The sequence below is a fragment of the Carassius auratus genome, chromosome 35 (assembly GCF_003368295.1).
Source record: "Carassius auratus strain Wakin chromosome 35, ASM336829v1, whole genome shotgun sequence".
Lineage (NCBI taxonomy): Eukaryota > Metazoa > Chordata > Actinopteri > Cypriniformes > Cyprinidae > Carassius > Carassius auratus.
Window position 1 is genome coordinate 16,595,478 of NC_039277.1, and position 18,856 is coordinate 16,614,333.

The 18,856-nt window shown below is 38.2% G+C and overlaps 3 protein-coding genes across 3 annotated transcripts; all 3 read left to right on the forward strand.

Annotated features, from left to right (window-relative positions):
- The first annotated feature begins 2,868 nt into the window (after positions 1–2,868).
- On the forward strand, positions 2,869–3,855 carry LOC113054650 (olfactory receptor 6N1-like). The gene has a single exon (XM_026220339.1). It carries the CDS (start codon positions 2,869–2,871, stop codon positions 3,853–3,855), a length of 987 nt encoding a protein of 328 aa, XP_026076124.1.
- Positions 3,856–6,723: 2,868 nt separating this feature from the next.
- LOC113054657 (olfactory receptor 6N1-like) lies at positions 6,724–7,808 on the forward strand. The gene has a single exon (XM_026220347.1). The coding sequence runs from the start codon at positions 6,724–6,726 to the stop codon at positions 7,687–7,689; it is 966 nt and encodes a 321-aa protein (XP_026076132.1). The 3' UTR covers positions 7,690–7,808.
- Positions 7,809–11,317: 3,509 nt separating this feature from the next.
- Positions 11,318–13,170, forward strand: LOC113054656 (olfactory receptor 6N1-like). The gene has a single exon (XM_026220346.1). The coding sequence runs from the start codon at positions 11,318–11,320 to the stop codon at positions 12,281–12,283; it is 966 nt and encodes a 321-aa protein (XP_026076131.1). The 3' UTR covers positions 12,284–13,170.
- Positions 13,171–18,856: the final 5,686 nt, after the last annotated feature.

Here is an 18,856-nt window from a genome sequence, read left to right on the forward strand (position 1 = left end):
ATTTTTCAAAGTATGCTTCAGACACGGGTCACGACAAGGTGTTCCCCATAGTGTCCCTTCAGAGGACGCAGTTCGAAGTTCCCTTGACAGGGAACTATTTGTACATGTATTGTGTATTTCATCTTTGTGTATGTGAAGCATAAAATTCTTCATAATTATAAACAAAAAAATAAGTCTATTGTCCCTCGTTTACTGGGTACTATGAAATGGCTCAGTGGTTTTGCAACATTAGGCAAAAAATACAATAAAAAATAAAACCCTAATCATGTTAGAGACAAGGGCAAAGCAGACATTTACTTTTAAAACAATGAATACTTATGTATTTTTTAAATCTCAGTATTTTAATTATTTTCCTTTTTTATTTAATGTTAAACAGAAAATATTTGTAGATTCATTGTTTACTCTCACCGGCCACTTTATTAGATACACCTGTTCAATTGCTTGGTAACACAAATTGCTAATCAACCAATCACATGGCAGCAACTCAATGCTTTAGGCATCTAGATGTGGTGAAGATGACTTCACTCAAAATGGGGAAAAGTGGATTTAATTGACTTTGAACTTGGAATGGTTGTTGGTGCCAGACGGGCTGGTCTGAGTATTTCAAAAACTGCTGATCTATTTGAATTTTCCATGCACAACCATCTCTAGGGTTTACAGAGAATGGTCCGAAAAAGAAAAAATCTTATCTTATATCTGCAGGGTATAAAAAAATAAAAATGGAAGTCATCATAAAATAGCATGTGTTGTCACTAAATACCCGGAAGTTACTAATTCTATTAAAACATTTGTGTAATGGGATCATTATCAGCTCAGCTATTAAATTAAAAAAGGCCTTTATGTACATTACTAAGTTGGCCTATACATTATGGTTCACAGTGACGTCTCTGTGATGAGTAATCTCACTCACTGGTTTTTGGTTCAATTATTACAAATTGGTTAACAGTGTTGGGGGTAACGCATTACAATTAATGCAAGTTACGTAGTCAGATTACTTTTTTCAATTAACTAGTAAACGCATAGTGCAACGCATTATTTTTTAATTTACAAAAAAAAAAATTAAAAATACTTTTTCAAATAAGTAACACCAGTTACTTTTTTCCATTTATTGATTGAAAGCTCTCCTGTCCCCATGCTGAGAGAAATCATGAAAAGATGTAACTTCAGTTCTAGGATAAATGTAAACATGAATTAATTCAACTAAAAAACAAAAAACAAATCAAAATTAATAAAAACAGTTAAAAAGCAACTCAGATTATGATGCTGCAATAATTAAATATGTTAAATAATACAAATATCCTTTATGTTTTAAATCTCATTTTATAATTTGCGGCTGACCTTTGATGATCCAATTCAACCAAACTAACAAGCAAAGATTACACAAGATAAACTAACGTTTTATAGAGTGTTGAATTTTCTTCCTCCGCATTCTACTGTACAGATGTGAATTTACATTTCCTTCAGCCTGAGACTTTTGGTGTGAAAGGACTTTTACATTCGCCAAAAATATAACTTTTTGTTTTATAAGCAAACAAGCAAGCCTAGCCCAGGTTCAAAAAGTACCGCAAAAGTAAGATAACGCAATACTTTCTATAAAAAGTAACTAAGTAAGATAATTACTAAAAAAACAGCCATGTTAGGGAGATGCTGTGTGTATTTACATAAAATTACAGTTACATAAAAACAGCCATGTTAGGGAGATGCTGTGTGTATCTAGGTAAAAGCAAATGCACTTTTTATTTGGCCTTCCAAAAGTAGATGCATTTAGGAATCTTTAAGATTACTTACAACAGGACAGCAATGCATTTTATGGATGACCGTTTCGTGAATCTAGGAGAGGAGGTTATTCTGACTTTGCTACGACAATCTGGCTCTTCTGAATCAACTACTGGAAGTATGTTTTTTTGTTAGTTTAAATATTTGCTATTGAATGTTTTTAAATTCAGAGTTTTGCGAGTTGTGTGTGTGAGAGAGAGAGAGAAAGATGGTCACACAGTGGAGTCAACTGTCTTAACCGTCCATGGCTTGTATACCACAAACACATATCCGATTATGGAAAAGGGTGTCATTTGCAACTAGTGCTTGCGGTGTTCAGCCAATCACAATGCACTGGGTCAGCTGGCCAATCAGAGCAGACTGCGCTTGTCGGAAGTAGGGATTTTGTAGAAAACAATGCGTTTGAGTGAGGCGGGGCATAGAGGACCTACAATAATGTACAGTATTGAAAAAAAAAATGTAACATTAAAACATGTCATCATATTCTGTTACACCAAATACACAAAATAATGATCTTTAAAAAAGCATCATATGACCCCTTTAATACATTATAATTTTACTGGATATATAATTTTTTTTAATATATGTGTGTTTTTTTAACCACAAAGTACAATACTTCAGAGAATTTCTATGTTATTTAAGTCCTATGTTTACTCATTCATGGTTGCTAGGAAACCATAATGTACAGTCTGTAACATATTAAAATATAAAAGGCAGGATTTCAGACATGTGTTTATCTGAATAGGAAGAACATCTCAGGCAGTTTTATGCTATTTGTTATGCTATTTTACTACTCTGATTGGAATTAAGGAACTAAAGAAGAAAAGGACAATAATTATATTACATTATATCTTTTTTTTAATCTTAAGAATGCATGAAACACTTTTTGTACTTCTGATAAAACTATATTTCAACTTTCAGAGTTTTCATCACCTTGCAGTTACAGACACTTTCTGCATCTTTCTGCCATTTTCCTTTATAGGAGCTTTTTTTCAGTGCATATATGAGTGCATTGAGACCCTAATTGATTTCTCATCACCTGTACTAACTATATCTTGAAATATTTGGATATTGAGAAGTAGCTGACTGAAAATGGGAGCTGAAAATTACTCTGTAAAAAATGTAGACAGCTTTATAATCACTGGATTTGATCACCTCCAGAATCAAAAGCTCCTCGGATTCCTCATCTTATTAACCTACATGCTCATACTGCTTGGGAATGGCATTAATCTGTGTATCATCTCAACTAACGGGCATTTACACAAACCAATGTACATATTAATCTGCAATCTAGCTGTTGTTGACATAATGTTCTCTTCTACCTGCAGCACAACCATGATCTCAGTGCTGCTGGCTGAGATTAAAACTGTTTCATATTATTCTTGTATCTCAAGAACATACTTTTATCATCTCGGTGATTTTACAGAGTGCATGGCTCTGACATTAATGGCAATAGACAGACTTATTGCAATTAGACTTCCTTTAAGATACCACAGCATTGTAACAAATTCACGAACATTTCTTTTCATTTTTCTAACCTGGCTTGCTAGCTTTGCTGTTATAGGTTTTGTGATATCAAAAGCAGACAGTGCACCATACTGTCAGCCTGTCATCAGATATGTGTTCTGTAATTATGCTTCCTTGATCAGAGCTGCTTGTGTTAATCCTGAACCTTATTTTTTCATAACTACAATTATAAGTTTGGGGCCAATATGTGGACAGTTTCCCTTTATTCTGTGTACCTATGCTGTCCTGGCTTACAGCGTTACTAGACTCTCCAACAGCTCAAGCAAAAAGCAAATGATCAGCACCTGCTCCAGTCATCTCATTGTCTTGTTTAGTTATTATGCACCAAAGCTGGTCTCTATTTTACTAACTCGAATAGGAGTTGAGCTAAATTTAACAGAAAGGAATGCTGTTCTTATTGTAGCCTCTCTAGTTTCTCCTTTAATAAACCCCACTATTTATTGCACCAGAACGAAAGAGATCAGGAAACTATTAGCAGATATATTTTTGCACACAAAAAATTGTACCAAATTAAATCAAATCAAGTCAGTTTCAATAGCTTTATCATCTTAATTCTGATTGTGATAATGTTGCTTGTTTTAAAAATGTGTTGTTAATAATGCTAGAGACTAAATGCAAAAGCACAGATATGCTGATGTTGAATTGCTTGTTTTCCAATAAAGTAAAAGAAAACAGGGAAAATATTTGGAGCTCTGTTTATTTTTTTAAATTACAGTATTGGTGGACATTTAAAATGTTAAACAAAATTACTTTCTATACATTGACAAAAAGCCTACCTGTGAAACAAAACAGTTTGTAGATGTATTTAATATTTACATATGGAGCTTGAATCATAAGCATGAATAATATTAAATATCATAATAAATGTAAAATTAAGTCTGTTGTCCCTCAGCACCAGCAATATCAGTTATTGATTCTGTTAAAACATTTGTGCACTGGGATTTAAAGCACGTATCTGCTCAGATAATAATGGATCATTAAGAGGACCATTGTTTAAGGTGAAAGCATTGTGGCTCTGTCCCTGTTGGTATTGAGGAGCTATTGGGAAAAAAGACAGAACTACTTTGCAGCTTACATGGAAAATGATCAAATGTTTGTTATGTCGCTGAATATTGCAAACTGGTATTATGTTAACATACATATACAAATACACATTCAAATACATACATGGTTCCTGATTTGTGGAAAAGTTCAATTATTGTACCGATACCTAAAAAAACTAAACCAAATTCCTTGAAAGATTACCATCCAATCGCCTTGACCTCCTTAGTTATGAAGATTTTTGAAAAAGAGATTAAGAGGTATATAATGACAGTTGCTGGACCACTTTTAGATCCGCTGCAGTTTGCATATCGCACTGGAAGAGGCGTAGATGATGCAAAACTGTTCTTGATAAATACTCTTAGTGGTCATCTGGAAAACAGCAGAGCTTTTGCGTGGCGTTTGTTTGTAGATTTTTCATCTGCATTTAATCTTTTGCAACCTGTAACGTTGGGGCAAAAACTTATCAGTCAGTTTAATTTTAATCATGGATTAGTTTTATGGATTATGAACTTTTTATCAGACAGACAACGAAGGGTTAGGATTAATGATGTGTTATCGGATGTTGTAAATATCTCCACAGGTACCCCACAAGGGTGTGTGCTCTCTCCTATTTTGTTTATATTATATACCAATGACTGTCAGAGTTTGCAAGATAATAGTTACTTGGTAAAAAATATGCAGATGATACTGTGTTGCTCTCCTTGCTTTCACATTCAGATCAGGAATATGGTTCTGTTTTGTACAATTTCATCACTGGGTGCAGTAATATGAAACTAAATCTGAACGTCTCAAAAACTAAAGAGATGATTATTAATTAGCAGGAGGACATTAGCACTTCAACCGATAGTCATTAATGGCACACATGTAGAAGAAGTAGAACAATATAAGTACCTGGGTACGGTTTTTGACAACAAGTTAAAGTTTGATCAGAATTCTGAGGTAAACGTCAAAAAGTCACATCAAAGATTGTTTGTGCTGAGAAAACTGAATTCTTTTAATGTACAGAGAGTTGTTCTTAAGTCTTTTTATAATTCATTTGTTGAAAGTATTTTGTCCTTTTCTTTTATTTGTTGGTTTTCTTCATTGTCTATAAAAAACCAAAATCGGTTGCAAGGTATTGTTAGCACGTGCTCTAAAATCATGGGTGTCCCCTTAAGAAGCTTTACTTCTTATTGAACAGCAGGTGATGAGGATGGCACACAAAATATTAGGAGATAGTACTCACCCGCTGCACTTGGACTTTGAGTGGATGGCCCTGGGGCGACGTTTAAGAGCAATTAAATGCTCTACTATCGTTATAAATTAAATTTTGTGCCTGAAGCAATACGGTATATATATATATATTACATACTGTAATGCACATTATCTTTTGTTGTTTGTCATAAACAATGAAGAATATCTATCATCCAGACGTTTTCATTTTGACTGCCAACTCTTTAAAATACATCAAAACAACACTGAAAAACTATTATGATGAAAAGTGTTGAAAAGATGACATTCTCTAAACATTCATCACCATTTAAATCATAATGTAAACAAACAAACAAAAAAGATTTAAAATTAGGTATAAGGCCACTGAGCCAGAGCATGCTATTGCACATACAATATTAATGTTTAGAACAATGCAAAGAATACAAAACCATTAGAAACTCATACATCAATTCAGCATACACCATGAGATGGGTGAAAAAGTAAGATTAAAAAGAGCTAATTTCCCTCAAAAATTGCTACTACAGTTGACTTCTTGGGTGGCCTTTGCTTGAATTTTTTACCAGTATGATTATACTAAGTTCTTCACAACAGGCTTTACAAAATACGATATTAGCGTTTTAATTTTCTTAAAATATTCTATACTTTTTGACCTTTCAACTGTGTATTTAAGACCAACATGAAAAACCATTGCTATAGAAAACCTATTTGTAATTGATTAATCACTGCTGCTGAAAAACTGTGACGCACAGTATGTGTCACCGAATTAAAACAATAAAAGGCACAACATAACACATACACATTTGTTGAAATGGATGAGAGCAACATCTGAGAAGCTCTTGTATAAGAAATTCTAATATTTGTAAAGATCTAAAAATGAATTTCTAAGGAAGAATCAGACTGGAAAATGTTTTGCATATTATTCATATTTAGAATTTAAAATGATCAAAACTCTTTTTATAATTCTGTTAAAACTATATTTCAACTTTCACAGTTTTCATCACCTGGCCATTACAGACGCTGTCTGCATCCTTCTGCCATTTTCCTTCATAGGAGCTTTTTTTCTGTGTATATATGAGAACTTCATGGGTGTAATTGTTGTCATATAATTTTATATATGTATTTTGAAATAGTTGTGTCTGAATTTTAGGAAGTGATTTACTGGAAATGGCAGCTGAAAATTACTCTGTGAACAATGTACAGAGCTTTATAATCACTGGATTTGATCACCTCCAGAATCAAAAGCTCCTCGGATTCCTCATCTTATTAACCTACATGCTCATACTGCTTGGGAATGGAATTAATCTGTGTGTCATTTCTATTAACAGACATTTACACAAACCAATGTACATTTTAATCTGTAATCTAGCCATTGTTGACATAATATTCTCCTCTACCTGCAGCACAACCATGATCTCAGTGCTGCTGGCTGAGATTAAAACTGTTTCATATTACTCTTGTATCTCAAGGACATACTTTTATCATCTCGGTGATATCACAGTATGCTTGGCTCTGACATTGATGGCAATAGACCGACTTATTGCGATCAGGCTTCCATTAAGGTACCACAGCATTGTTACAAATTCACGAACATTTCTGCTTATTTCACTAACTTGGCTCATTGGTTTTGCTATAATGGGTGTTGTGATATCAGTGATAGATAGCGTCCCATACTGTCAGCCTGTCATCAGATATGTGTTCTGTGATTATCCATCTATGATCAGAGCTGCTTGTGTTAATCCTGAACCCTATTTTTTCTTGCCTGCAATGATCAGTCTTTGGTTGCTGTGTGGGCAGTTTCCCTTTATTCTGTGTACCTATGCTGTCCTGGCTTACAGCGTTACTAGACTCTCCAACAACTCAAACAAAAAGCAAATGATCAGCACCTGCTCCAGTCATCTCATTGTCTTGTTTAGTTATTATGCACCAAAGCTGGTCTCTGTTTTACTAACTCGAATAGGAGTCGTGCTAAGCTTAACAGACAGAAACGCAGTAACAATCATAGCCTCTCTTGTTCCTTCATTAATAAACCCCACTGTTTATTGCACCAGGACTAAAGAGATCAGGAAACGATTAGCTGATGTATTTTTGCACAAAAGAATTGTACCGAATCACTTAAAGGCTGTATCGTAAATAATATTATATGATAAAATTATATAATATTGTATTAAATATCATGGGTGATTCTGAAGATGTTGGTGATGCAAGGTGATTGACATTCATATTTTATGCTATGTTTACAGCAGTGGTGACTGGTGGAAAATGTTCTAAGTAGGGCTGTGATGTGTCACATCCATCAGTTTTAGCAAACATCCCAGTATGAAGTAATGCTAACAGAAACATACAAAGTTTAAGAAAAAAGTTTAAAAATGGAAAATATTGAGGTTTAAAACATTTTAAAAAAAGATTTTTTTTAGATAAAAAAGGTAAAAAAAGAAGTTTGATTCTCATTATTTTTTGTAAGCTCTTTCTAAGAACAACTGATACTCATATGTACAAAAATCACCACTGACCCTTGCTAATTCCTGTGTACAACATTCGCCAGACATGCAACCATATCAGACTTGCATTGTACTTTACCTTGATTAAAATCATCATCCACCAAAACTTTATGATGAGATTCTGGTTTGCTTTATTGTGGCCTTACAGACAAGTCCTGACTCCATAGGTGCGATATAGAAATAGCCCATTTTGTACAATATTTGTGGACAATGATTGGTTAAATTCTGACAGACCTTGAATTTGTTCATAGCAGTTAGCTAAAATGCTACATAAACCTTCCTTTGGTGTGCGATTTCTTTTTCACCAATTGCATTTTTCGCTTAAATTGTGATTCTGGCAAAATATCGGTGCTGGTATTGCTAGATCTCAGTGCTGCGTTTGACACTGTCGATCATAACATACTACTAGAGAGACTGGAGAACTGGGTCGGGCTTTCTGGGATGGTACTCAAATGATTCAGATCATACTTAGAAGGGAGAGGCTATTATGTGAGTATAGGAGAGCATAAGTCTAAGTGGACGTCCATGACATGCGGAGTCCCACAAGGGTCAATTCTTGCACCGCTCTTGTTTAGCCTGTATATGCTTCCACTAAGTCAAGTAATGAGAAAGAACCAAATCGCCTATCACAGCTATGCTGATGATACCCAGATTTACCTAGCCTTATCTCCAAATGACTACAGCCCCATTGACTCCCTCTGTCAACGCATTGATGAAATTAATAGTTGGATGTGCCAGAACTTTCTTTAGTTAAACAAGGAAAAAACTGAAGTCATTGCATTTGGAAACAAAGATGAAGTGTTAAAGGTGAATGCATACCTTGACTCTAGGGGTCAAACAACTAGAAATCAAGTCAGGAATCTTGGTGTGATTCTGGAGACAGACCTTAGTTTCAGTAGTCATGTCAAAGCAGTAACTAAATCAGCAATACTACCATTTAAAAAACATTGCAAGAATTAGATGTTTTGTTTCCAGTCAAGACTTGGAGAAACTTGTTCATGCCTTTATCACCAGCAGGGTGGACTATTGTAATGGGCTCCTCACTGGCCTTCCCAAAAAGACCATTAGACAGCTGCAGCTCATCCAGAATGCTGCTGCCAGGATTCTGACTAGAACCAGAAAATCTGAGCATATCACACCAGTTCTCAGGTCCTTACACTGGCTTCCAGTTACATTTAGGATTGATTTTAAAGTACTTTTACTCGTATATAAGTCACTAAATGACCTAGGACCGAAATATATTGCAGATATGTTCACTGAATATAAACCTAACAGAGCACTCAGATCACTTGGATCAAGTCAGTTAGAAATACCAAGGGTTCACACAAAACAAGGGGAGTCCGCCTTTAGTTACTATGCCGCCCGCAGTTGGAATCAGCTTCCAGAAGAGATCAGATGTGCTAAAACACTAGTCACATTTAAATCTAGACTCAAAACGCATCTGTTTAGCTTTGCATTTATTGAATGAGCACTGTGCAATGTCCGAACTGATTGCACTATATTTTCACTGGTTTTTTTTGTTTTTGTTTTTTTTATGTAAAATAATTTTCTAACTGTTTTTAAATGTTTTAATCATTTTAAAAGTTTTAAAATTGCTTGTTTTATTTTTGTTATTATTTTTCTTCATGATTATTTTACTTTCTTTTATGTAAAGCACTTTGAATTACCATTGTGTACGAAATGTGCTATATAAATAAACTTGCCTTGCCTTGCCTTGCCTTGCCTTGCCTTGCATTCACACACATATGGGGAATGCGTCCAACAGCACCATTCCACAACCAAGTGCAGAATGAAAACACAATGTGAACCCAGCCCCAAAGCAATCATACTGAGGGCCCCTGTTGACAGGGTAGGGGATGAAGGGATGATGCGAAGACTCAATTCTGCAGAGAATGGGCTATTATTGATAAAAAATAAACAAAAGAGCAACAAAAACTACCCCATTGGGGAAAAACAGGCTGGCAAAATGCATCACATCTTTCTGAACTTTTATTTCAGGACTATACATGTGTATGTACAGTGTATATTTAAAGTACCTTGAACCATGGAACTTTCAATACCAAAACCCTGAACTTGCACATGAAAAATAATGTCAAATGTTCAACAAAATTAATAAAATAAAGTTACTTTGCAAACGGTTTTAGTCCTATTTAGTCATGTTTTCCCAGCTGTGTGTAAAATACAAAGTGTTTCCACACTTGGGATTCAAATCAGGAAAGTGCAGAAATAATTCTGAAAGAGGTTTTATCCTTTGCCTTTGTCATGGTCTTGATTTTTCAAATTTCTTTTGCAGTTCTTTGATGTCATATGCTGATCGTCTGCACTGTGCTGCTTCAAGCGAACACATCTATAGGCTACATTTCGCCCACTGTTGAAATTAAAAAGCACAACGTTCTCCCCTCCACTTCTTAGGAAAAGTAAAATAATTAAATAAATAAAAATCGATTCTGAGGTAAAACCAATCGAATGGAAAATTGAAAAAGAATTGCGATAGTTAGGTGAATAGATTTTTTTCTCCCTACATATCACCAATAGAATATGACCAAGCCCAGCAGGAGGTCATTCCCTGCCTATGGCCTCCACACCTATACTGCCCTACAAACACAAAAGACCTCAACTCGCCTCTTGGGAGGCCCTTGCCTGAATTTTTTACCAGTATGGCTATACTGAGTTCTTCACAACAGGTTTCAAAAAATACGATATTGGCATTTTAATTTTCTTAAAATATTCTATACTTTTTGACATTTAAGCTGTGTAAGACCAACATGAAAAACCATTGCTAAAGAAAACATATTTGTATATTTTAATTGATTAATCACTGCTGCTGAAAAACTGTGACGCACTTTATGTGTCACGCAATTAAAAAAATAAAAGGCACAACATCACACATACACATTTGTTGAAATGGATGAGAGCAACATCTGAGAAGCTCTTGTATAAGAAATTCTAATATTTGTAAAGATCTAAAAATACATCTCTAAGGAAGAATCAGACTGGAAAATGTTTTGCATATTATTCATATTTAGAATTTAAAATGATCAAAACTCTTTTTATAATTCTGTTAAAACTATATTTCAACTTTCACAGTTTTCATCACCTGGCCATTACAGACGCTGTCTGCATCCTTCTGCCATTTTCCTTCATAGGAGCTTTTTTTCTGTGTATATATGAGAACTTCATGGGTGTAATTGTTGTCATATAATTTTATATATGTATTTTGAAATAGTTGTGTCTGAATTTTAGGAAGTGATTTACTGGAAATGGCAGCTGAAAATTACTCTGTGAACAATGTACAGAGCTTTATAATCACTGGATTTGATCACCTCCAGAATCAAAAGCTCCTCGGATTCCTCATCTTATTAACCTACATGCTCATACTGCTTGGGAATGGAATTAATCTTTGTGTCATTTCTATTAACAGACATTTACACAAACCAATGTACATTTTAATCTGTAATCTAGCCATTGTTGACATAATATTCTCCTCTTCCTGCAGCACAACTATGATCTCAGTGCTGCTGGCTGAGATTAAAACTGTTTCATATTACTCTTGTATCTCAAGGACATACTTTTATCATCTCGGTGATATCACAGTATGCTTGGCTCTGACATTGATGGCAATAGACCGACTTATTGCGATCAGGCTTCCATTAAGGTACCACAGCATTGTTACAAATTCACGAACATTTCTGCTTATTTCACTAACTTGGCTCATTGGTTTTGCTATAATGGGTGTTGGGATATCAGTGATAGATAGCATCCCATACTGTCAGCCTGTCATCAGATATGTGTTCTGTGATTATCCTTCTATGATCAGAACTGCTTGTGTTAATCCTGAACCCTATTTTTTCTTGCCTGCAATGATCAGTCTTTGGTTGCTATGTGGGCAGTTTCCCTTTATTCTGTGTACCTATGCTGTCCTGGCTTACAGCGTTACTAGACTCTCCAACAACTCAAACAAAAAGCAAATGATCAGCACCTGCTCCAGTCATCTCATTGTCTTGTTTAGTTATTATGCACCAAAGCTGGTCTCTGTTTTACTAACTCGAATAGGAGTCGTGCTAAGCTTAACAGACAGAAACGCAGTAACAATCATAGCCTCTCTTGTTCCTTCATTAATAAACCCCACTGTTTATTGCACCAGGACTAAAGAGATCAGGAAACGATTAGCTGATGTATTTTTGCACAAAAGAATTGTACCGAATCACTTAAAGGCTGTATCGTAAATAATATTATATGATAAAATTATATAATATTGTATTAAATATCATGGGTGATTCTGAAGATGTTGGTGATGCAAGGTGATTGACATTCATATTTTATGCTATGTTTACAGCAGTGGTGACTGGTGGAAAATGTTCTAAGTAGGGCTGTGATGTGTCACATCCATCAGTTTTAGCAAACATCCCAGTATGAAGTAATGCTAACAGAAACATACAAAGTTTAAGAAAAAAGTTTAAAAAATGGAAAATATTGAGGTTTAAAACATTTTAAAAAAAGATTTTTTTTAGATAAAAAAGGTAAAAAAGAAGTTTGATTCTCATTATTTTTTGTAAGCTCTTTCTAAGATAAACTGATACTCATATGTACAAAAATCACCACTGACCCTTGCTAACTCCTTTGTACAACATTCGCCAGACATGCTGACATATCAGACTTGCATTGTACTTTACCTTGATTAAAATCATCATCCACCAAAACTTTATGATGGGATACTGGTTTGCTTTATTGAGGCCTCACACACAAGTCCTGACTCTATAGGTGCGATAGAGAAATAGCCCATTTTGTACAATATTTGTGGACAATGATTGATTTAATTTTGACAGATCTTGAATATGTTCATAGCAGTTAGCTAAACTGGTACATATACCTTCCTTTGGTGAGCGATTTCTTCTTCACCAATTGCATTGACACGCATATGGGGAATGCGTCCAATAGCACCATGCCACAACCAAATGCAGAATGAAGACACAATGTGAACTCAACCCCAAAGCAATCATACTAAGGGCCCCTGTTGTGTAATGAACCAGGTTTCTTCCTTTTTATCTGTAACACGTTCTCTCACACATTTACCTACACACACACACACACACCTTATTAGCTCATTATCATATTACACCTTCGGTCCCACTTTATATTAGGTGGCCTTAACTACTATTTACTTACATAAAAAATAGGTACAATGTACTTATTGTATTCATATTGTATTGTAAAACACTTTTGCTGCTATTGAGGTGGGATAGGGGTAAGGTTAGGGAGAGGGTTGGAGGTATGGGTAAGTTTAAGGGTGGGTTAAGGTGTAAAGTATGGGTCAACAGTGTAATTATAAATGTAATTACAGAAATCTAATTACATGTAGTTTTTTTTTTATAGAAGTACAATGTAAAAACATGTATGTACACAACTAAATTATTAATTAAAATGTAAGTACATAGTAGTTAAGGCCACTTAATAGGTGGGTCCACACCTCCTTTTTCTGTTCTGCTGACCTCTCTCTTTTCATGCACCCATTTGTCATTGCAATCAGCACTCGCGCTGATATGCTTTGACACCTGTTTCTACTTTGCCCTAAGTGTCCACCCTTTATCTGGTGTTTGCTCTGGTAGATTCTTTGTCGGATTATTGTTACATGTCATGCGTTTCGTCAGCAGTTTCATCCTGTCTGTGTTGATAAGTACTCACCTAATTCTTGTCTTGTTTGCCTGGAACAGTTTAGTCCAAAGTATTTGCTGTGTTGCTGCTGTATGTTAACCTCTGCGGTTCTCTCACCCTGCCTGAGTTATCCACTCCTGAGCTTCAAGTCTGCTTCAAGGGAGTCCTCCTCTGTTACTCACCAAGACAGGCATCTTTCCTTTCAAGTTACCATTTACCAGTTCCGTGTACTTTAATGACAGACTACCTTGGTTATTTATTATTTCTGTTATTCCTGTCATCTCTGCATTTGGATCCTTCGTTCATCACTGTGACAGAATAATCCGCCCATCATGAATCCAGTAGATGAGAGGCCTGTCCGGTCGGCGATCGAGATCCAGGGAGCTATGCTAAACATGAGCAGGAGTTGGCCGCCGCTCATCAGGCTGTTAAGAGGGTTTCAGCTCAGGTCTCTGATCTATCTGCCCGTTTACTTCACCTGCATCAGGAATCTGCCATGTCGCACAGCTGCCAACTGCCCTCTCAGCCACGAATCAACAATCCTTCCTGTTATGCGGTGAACCTGAGAGTGCAGAGCTTTTCTCATCCAGTGTGAGGTTGTCTTTTCCCTTCAGCCCCAAACGTATGCAGAGGATCGGGCTCGCATTGCTAATGTCCTCTCTCTGCTCACGGGACGAGCACGCGATTGGGGTACATCGGTTTGGGAGGCACAGTCTGCATGCTGCAGCAAGTACACTCTTTTTAAGGATGAGATGATAAAGATCTTTGATAGATCCGTTTTCTGCAGTGAGGCATCACGTCTTCTTGCTTTGCTACGTCAAGGCAGAAGATCTGTAGCTGACTTCACGAAAGAGTTCCGGACTCTGGCTACTACAAGTGAGTGGAATGATCCTGCACTAACAGCATGATTTCTTGAAGGGTTGAATGTAGACCTTAAGGATGAGATCTACGCACGGGGGTTACCGCCTCAGCTCGATCAGCTTATCAGGGGAAGTCGTGGCCTAATGGTTAGAGGGTTGGACTCCCAATCGAAGGGTTGTGAGTTCTAGTCTCGGGCCAGCAGGAATTGTGGGTGGGGAGAGTATATGTACAGTTCTCTCTCCACCTTCAATACCACGACTTAGGTGCCCTTGAGCAAGGCATCGAACCCCCAACTGCTCCCCGGGCGCCGCAGCATAAATGGCTGCCCACTGCTCCGGGTGTGTGCTCACAGTGTGTGTGTGTGTTCACTGCTCTGTGTGTGTGCATTTCGGAGCACAAATTCTGAGTATGGGTCACCATACTTGGCTGAATGTCACTACACTTTCACACTTTATCGACCTGGCCATCCACCTTGACCAGTGTTTCGAGCAAAGGCGCCGAGTTCGTTCTCCACATTACACCATGTGATAACTTTTCTTCTGCCACTGCCTCAGTTCAGAACCAACCTGATGCTGTACCCATGCAGCTGGGGAGCATGCGCATCTCCCCAGAGGGAGACAAATAAGTTACTTTCCCTGGTAACGAGTTACTTTTATTATAGAGTAATTCAGTTACTAACGCAGTTACTTTTTGGAACAAGGTGAGCACTCGGGTGCTGAGGGCAATTTCATCAATGAGATGTGGGCTCGTGAGAACAAGATTCCCTTAGTTGATTTGACAGATGTCACTTCTGTCTTTTCCCTGGATGGCAGAGAGCTTACTTCAGTTCGTCGTGTCACCAGTCCAGTTAGTCTCACTGTTTCCAGCAATCATCATGAGACAATTTCATTTTATGTTTTTCAGTCTCCCTTTACCCCTATTGTTTTAGGACATCCCTGGTTTACCCAACATAATCCTCATATTGACTGGGTTAAGGGGTCTATTCATTCATGGAATTTATCTTGCCATGTAATTTGTCTGGTTTCCGCTGTCTCACCCGTGCCTTCTGTTCCTCTTTTCCGGGAAGAGCCTGATGATTTGTCTGGTGTCCCGGAGGAGTACCATGATCTGTGGCCGGTTTTCAGTCATTCCCGGGTGGTTTCCTTACCGCCTCACCGTCCATTCGACTGCTCTATCGAACTCCTTCCTGGCACCACGCCTCCTCGAGGTAGAGTACAGTCTTTCGGCACCCGAACGAGAGGCTCTGGAGAGATATCTCATAGAGTCTCTCGATGCGGGGATCATTACTCCTTCTTCGTCTACCGCCAGGCGCAAGGATTTTTACAAAGTTAGACTAGCGCAACCCCTACTATTTAGTGCATATCAAGGAGGGAGACGAGTGGAAGACCGCGGTCAACACGCCTGTCAGTCACTTTGAATACCGGGTTCTTCCTTTCGGTTTGGTCAATGCTCCCACTGTATTTCAAGCATTATTAAACGATGTCTTAAGAGACATGCTAAATGTTTTTGTGTTTGTTTATTTGGATGACATCTTAATTTTCTCACCCTCTCTCCAGCTACACGTTCGCCGCGTCCTGCAGTGCTTATTAGAGAATCGTCTATTCGTCAAAGCTGAGAAATGTGCCTTTCATGCCCAATTGGTTACTTTGCTCAGTTCGGTTATTTCAGCGAAGGGGATTAGTATGAACCCTGACAAGGTTCGAGCAGTTCTTGATTGGGCTGTTCCTGATTCTTGAGTCATGCTTCAGCGATTTCAAGGTTGACAAGGTTCATCCTTGCATGTTTTACTCCCACCGTCTTTCACCTGCGGAGCGCAACTACGACGTGGGTAATTGAGAACTCTTGGCTATCCGTCTGGCGCTTGGTGAGTGGCGACACTGGCTTGAGGGAGCCAGTGTACCATTCATTGTCTGGACGGATCACCGCAATCTAGAGTACTTTTGTTCTGCTTAACGTCTTAACACTCGTCAGGCCTGCTGGGCTTAATTTTTCGATCGTTTTATTTTTTTTATTTCATTTAGACGTAGTTCCAAGAACCTCAAACCTGACGCCCTTTCCCTGCAGAGGGTGCCTCGACCGAGGAGATGATTTTGCCTCAGCACTTTGTTGTCGGGGCAGCCGTCTGGGGAGTGGAACAAGCAGTCAGGCATGCTCTTCCACACACTACAAGACCAGCCCGCACTCCTGAGGGAACTTTGTTTGTACCCGAGGCTCCTCGTTCGAAGGTTCTTCGCTGGGGTCATTCTTCGAAATTAGTCACGCACGCCGGAGTAAGACGAATGCTAGCGGCTATCCATCAGAGATTTTGGTGGCCCACTCGTGAGCGCGATATTCTTCATTTTAAATCTAGTAACAATCCTCCGGCGGGTCTTCTCAGACCTTTTCCCGTTCCTTCGTATCCATGGTCCCATATTGCATTGGATTTTGTTACCAGGCTTCCCCCTTCGTCTGGTAATATGTCATTCTCACCATTGTGGACCGTTTTTCTACAGCTGCGCATTTTATTCCGCTCCCTAAGTTACCGTCGGCTCAGGAGACCGCACAGATTATGGTGGATCATGTATTCTCAAGATCCATGGTCTTACTTCGGACATTGTGTCTGACAGAGGTCCTCAGTTCACCTTTCTGTTCTGGAGGGAATTCTGTCGCCAGATAGGGGCTTCCCCCAGCCTGTCGTCAGGATTCCATCCACAGACCAATGGGCAAGCCGAAAGGACCAATCAGATTCTTGGTCGCATGCTACGTAGTCTCACCTCTCAGAATCCCTCATCATGGTGCGAGCAGTTACCATGGGCCGAATATGCTCACAATTCTCTCCCATCGTCTGCCACTGGGTTATCTACGTTTGAAGATTGCCTTGGTTTCCAACCGCCCGTTTTCTCTGCACAGTAGCCTCAGGCTTCGGTTCCGTCCATCAAGGCTTTTATTCAGAGATGTAAGCATACCTGGAAGAGGGTGAGATCTGCCTTATGTCAAACTAGGGAACGTACTCGTCGAGCTGCTAATCGCCGCAGGGTGAGATCTGCCAGATATATTTGCGGACAGAGGGTGTGGTTATCCACCCGCAATTTGCCTATTAAAGGGATGTCTCGCAAGCTCATGCCTCGTTTTATTGGACCCTTTTCCATTGTTAAGGTCATCAGTCCAGTCACTGTAAAGCTTAGACTGTCTGGTCAGATGCGCCGTGTTCATTCGGTTTTTCATGTGAATTGCGAAGACTACTCAACGTTCATCCTCTGACTGGGAGGGGTACGGTCCTGAGGAGAAGTGGTGGATTCCAGCCTGGGATGTCCTGGACCGCTCGCTGATTGAGGACTTCTACCGGTCCCATCAGGCTCCTTCCTCGAGTGCCTTAAGGTGCTTGTTGAGGGAGGGATACTGTCATGAGTCAGGTTTCTTCCTTTTTCTCTCTCACATGATCTCTCACTCATTTACATACACACACACACACACACGCACCTTCTTAGCTCATTATCATATTACACTTTCTCTTTCTCTGTTCTGCTGACCTCTCTCTCTTCATGCACCTGTTTGTCATTGCAATTAGCTGATTTGCTTTGAAACCTGTTTCTACTTTGCCCTAAGTGTTCACCTTTTATCTGGTGTTTGCTCTGGTAGATTCTTTGTCAGATAAAGACTGTTATTCCTGTCATCTCTGCTTTTGGAACCTTTGTTCATCACTGTGACATGTTGTCAGGGTCCCCTACAATGTGAACCCAGCCCCAAAGCAATCATACTGAGGGCCCCTGTTGACAGGGTAGGGGATGAAGGGATGATGCAAAGACTCAATTCTGCAGAGAATGGGCTTTTATTGATAAAAATAAACAAAAAAGCCACAAAAACTACCCCATGGGGGAAAAACAGGCTGGCAAAATGCATCACATCTTTCTGAACTTTTATTTCAGAAGTATACATGTGTATGTACAGTGTATATTTAAAAGTACCTTGAAGCATGAAACTTTCAAGTACCAAAACCCTGAACTTGCACATGAATATAATGTCAAATGTTCAACAAAATTAGTAAGATAAAGTTACCTTGCAAAAGGTTTTAGTCCTATTTAGTCATGTTTTCCCAGCAGTGTGTAAAATACAAAGTGTTTCCAGGCTTGGGATTCAAACCAGGAAAGTGCAGAAATAATTCTGGAAGAGGTTTGATCCTCTGCTTTTGTCACGGTTTTGATTTCTCAAATTGCTTTCGCAGTACTTTGATGTCATATGCTGATCATCTGCACTGTGCTGCTTCAAGCAAACACATTTCGCCCACTGTTTGAATTAAAAAGCATGAC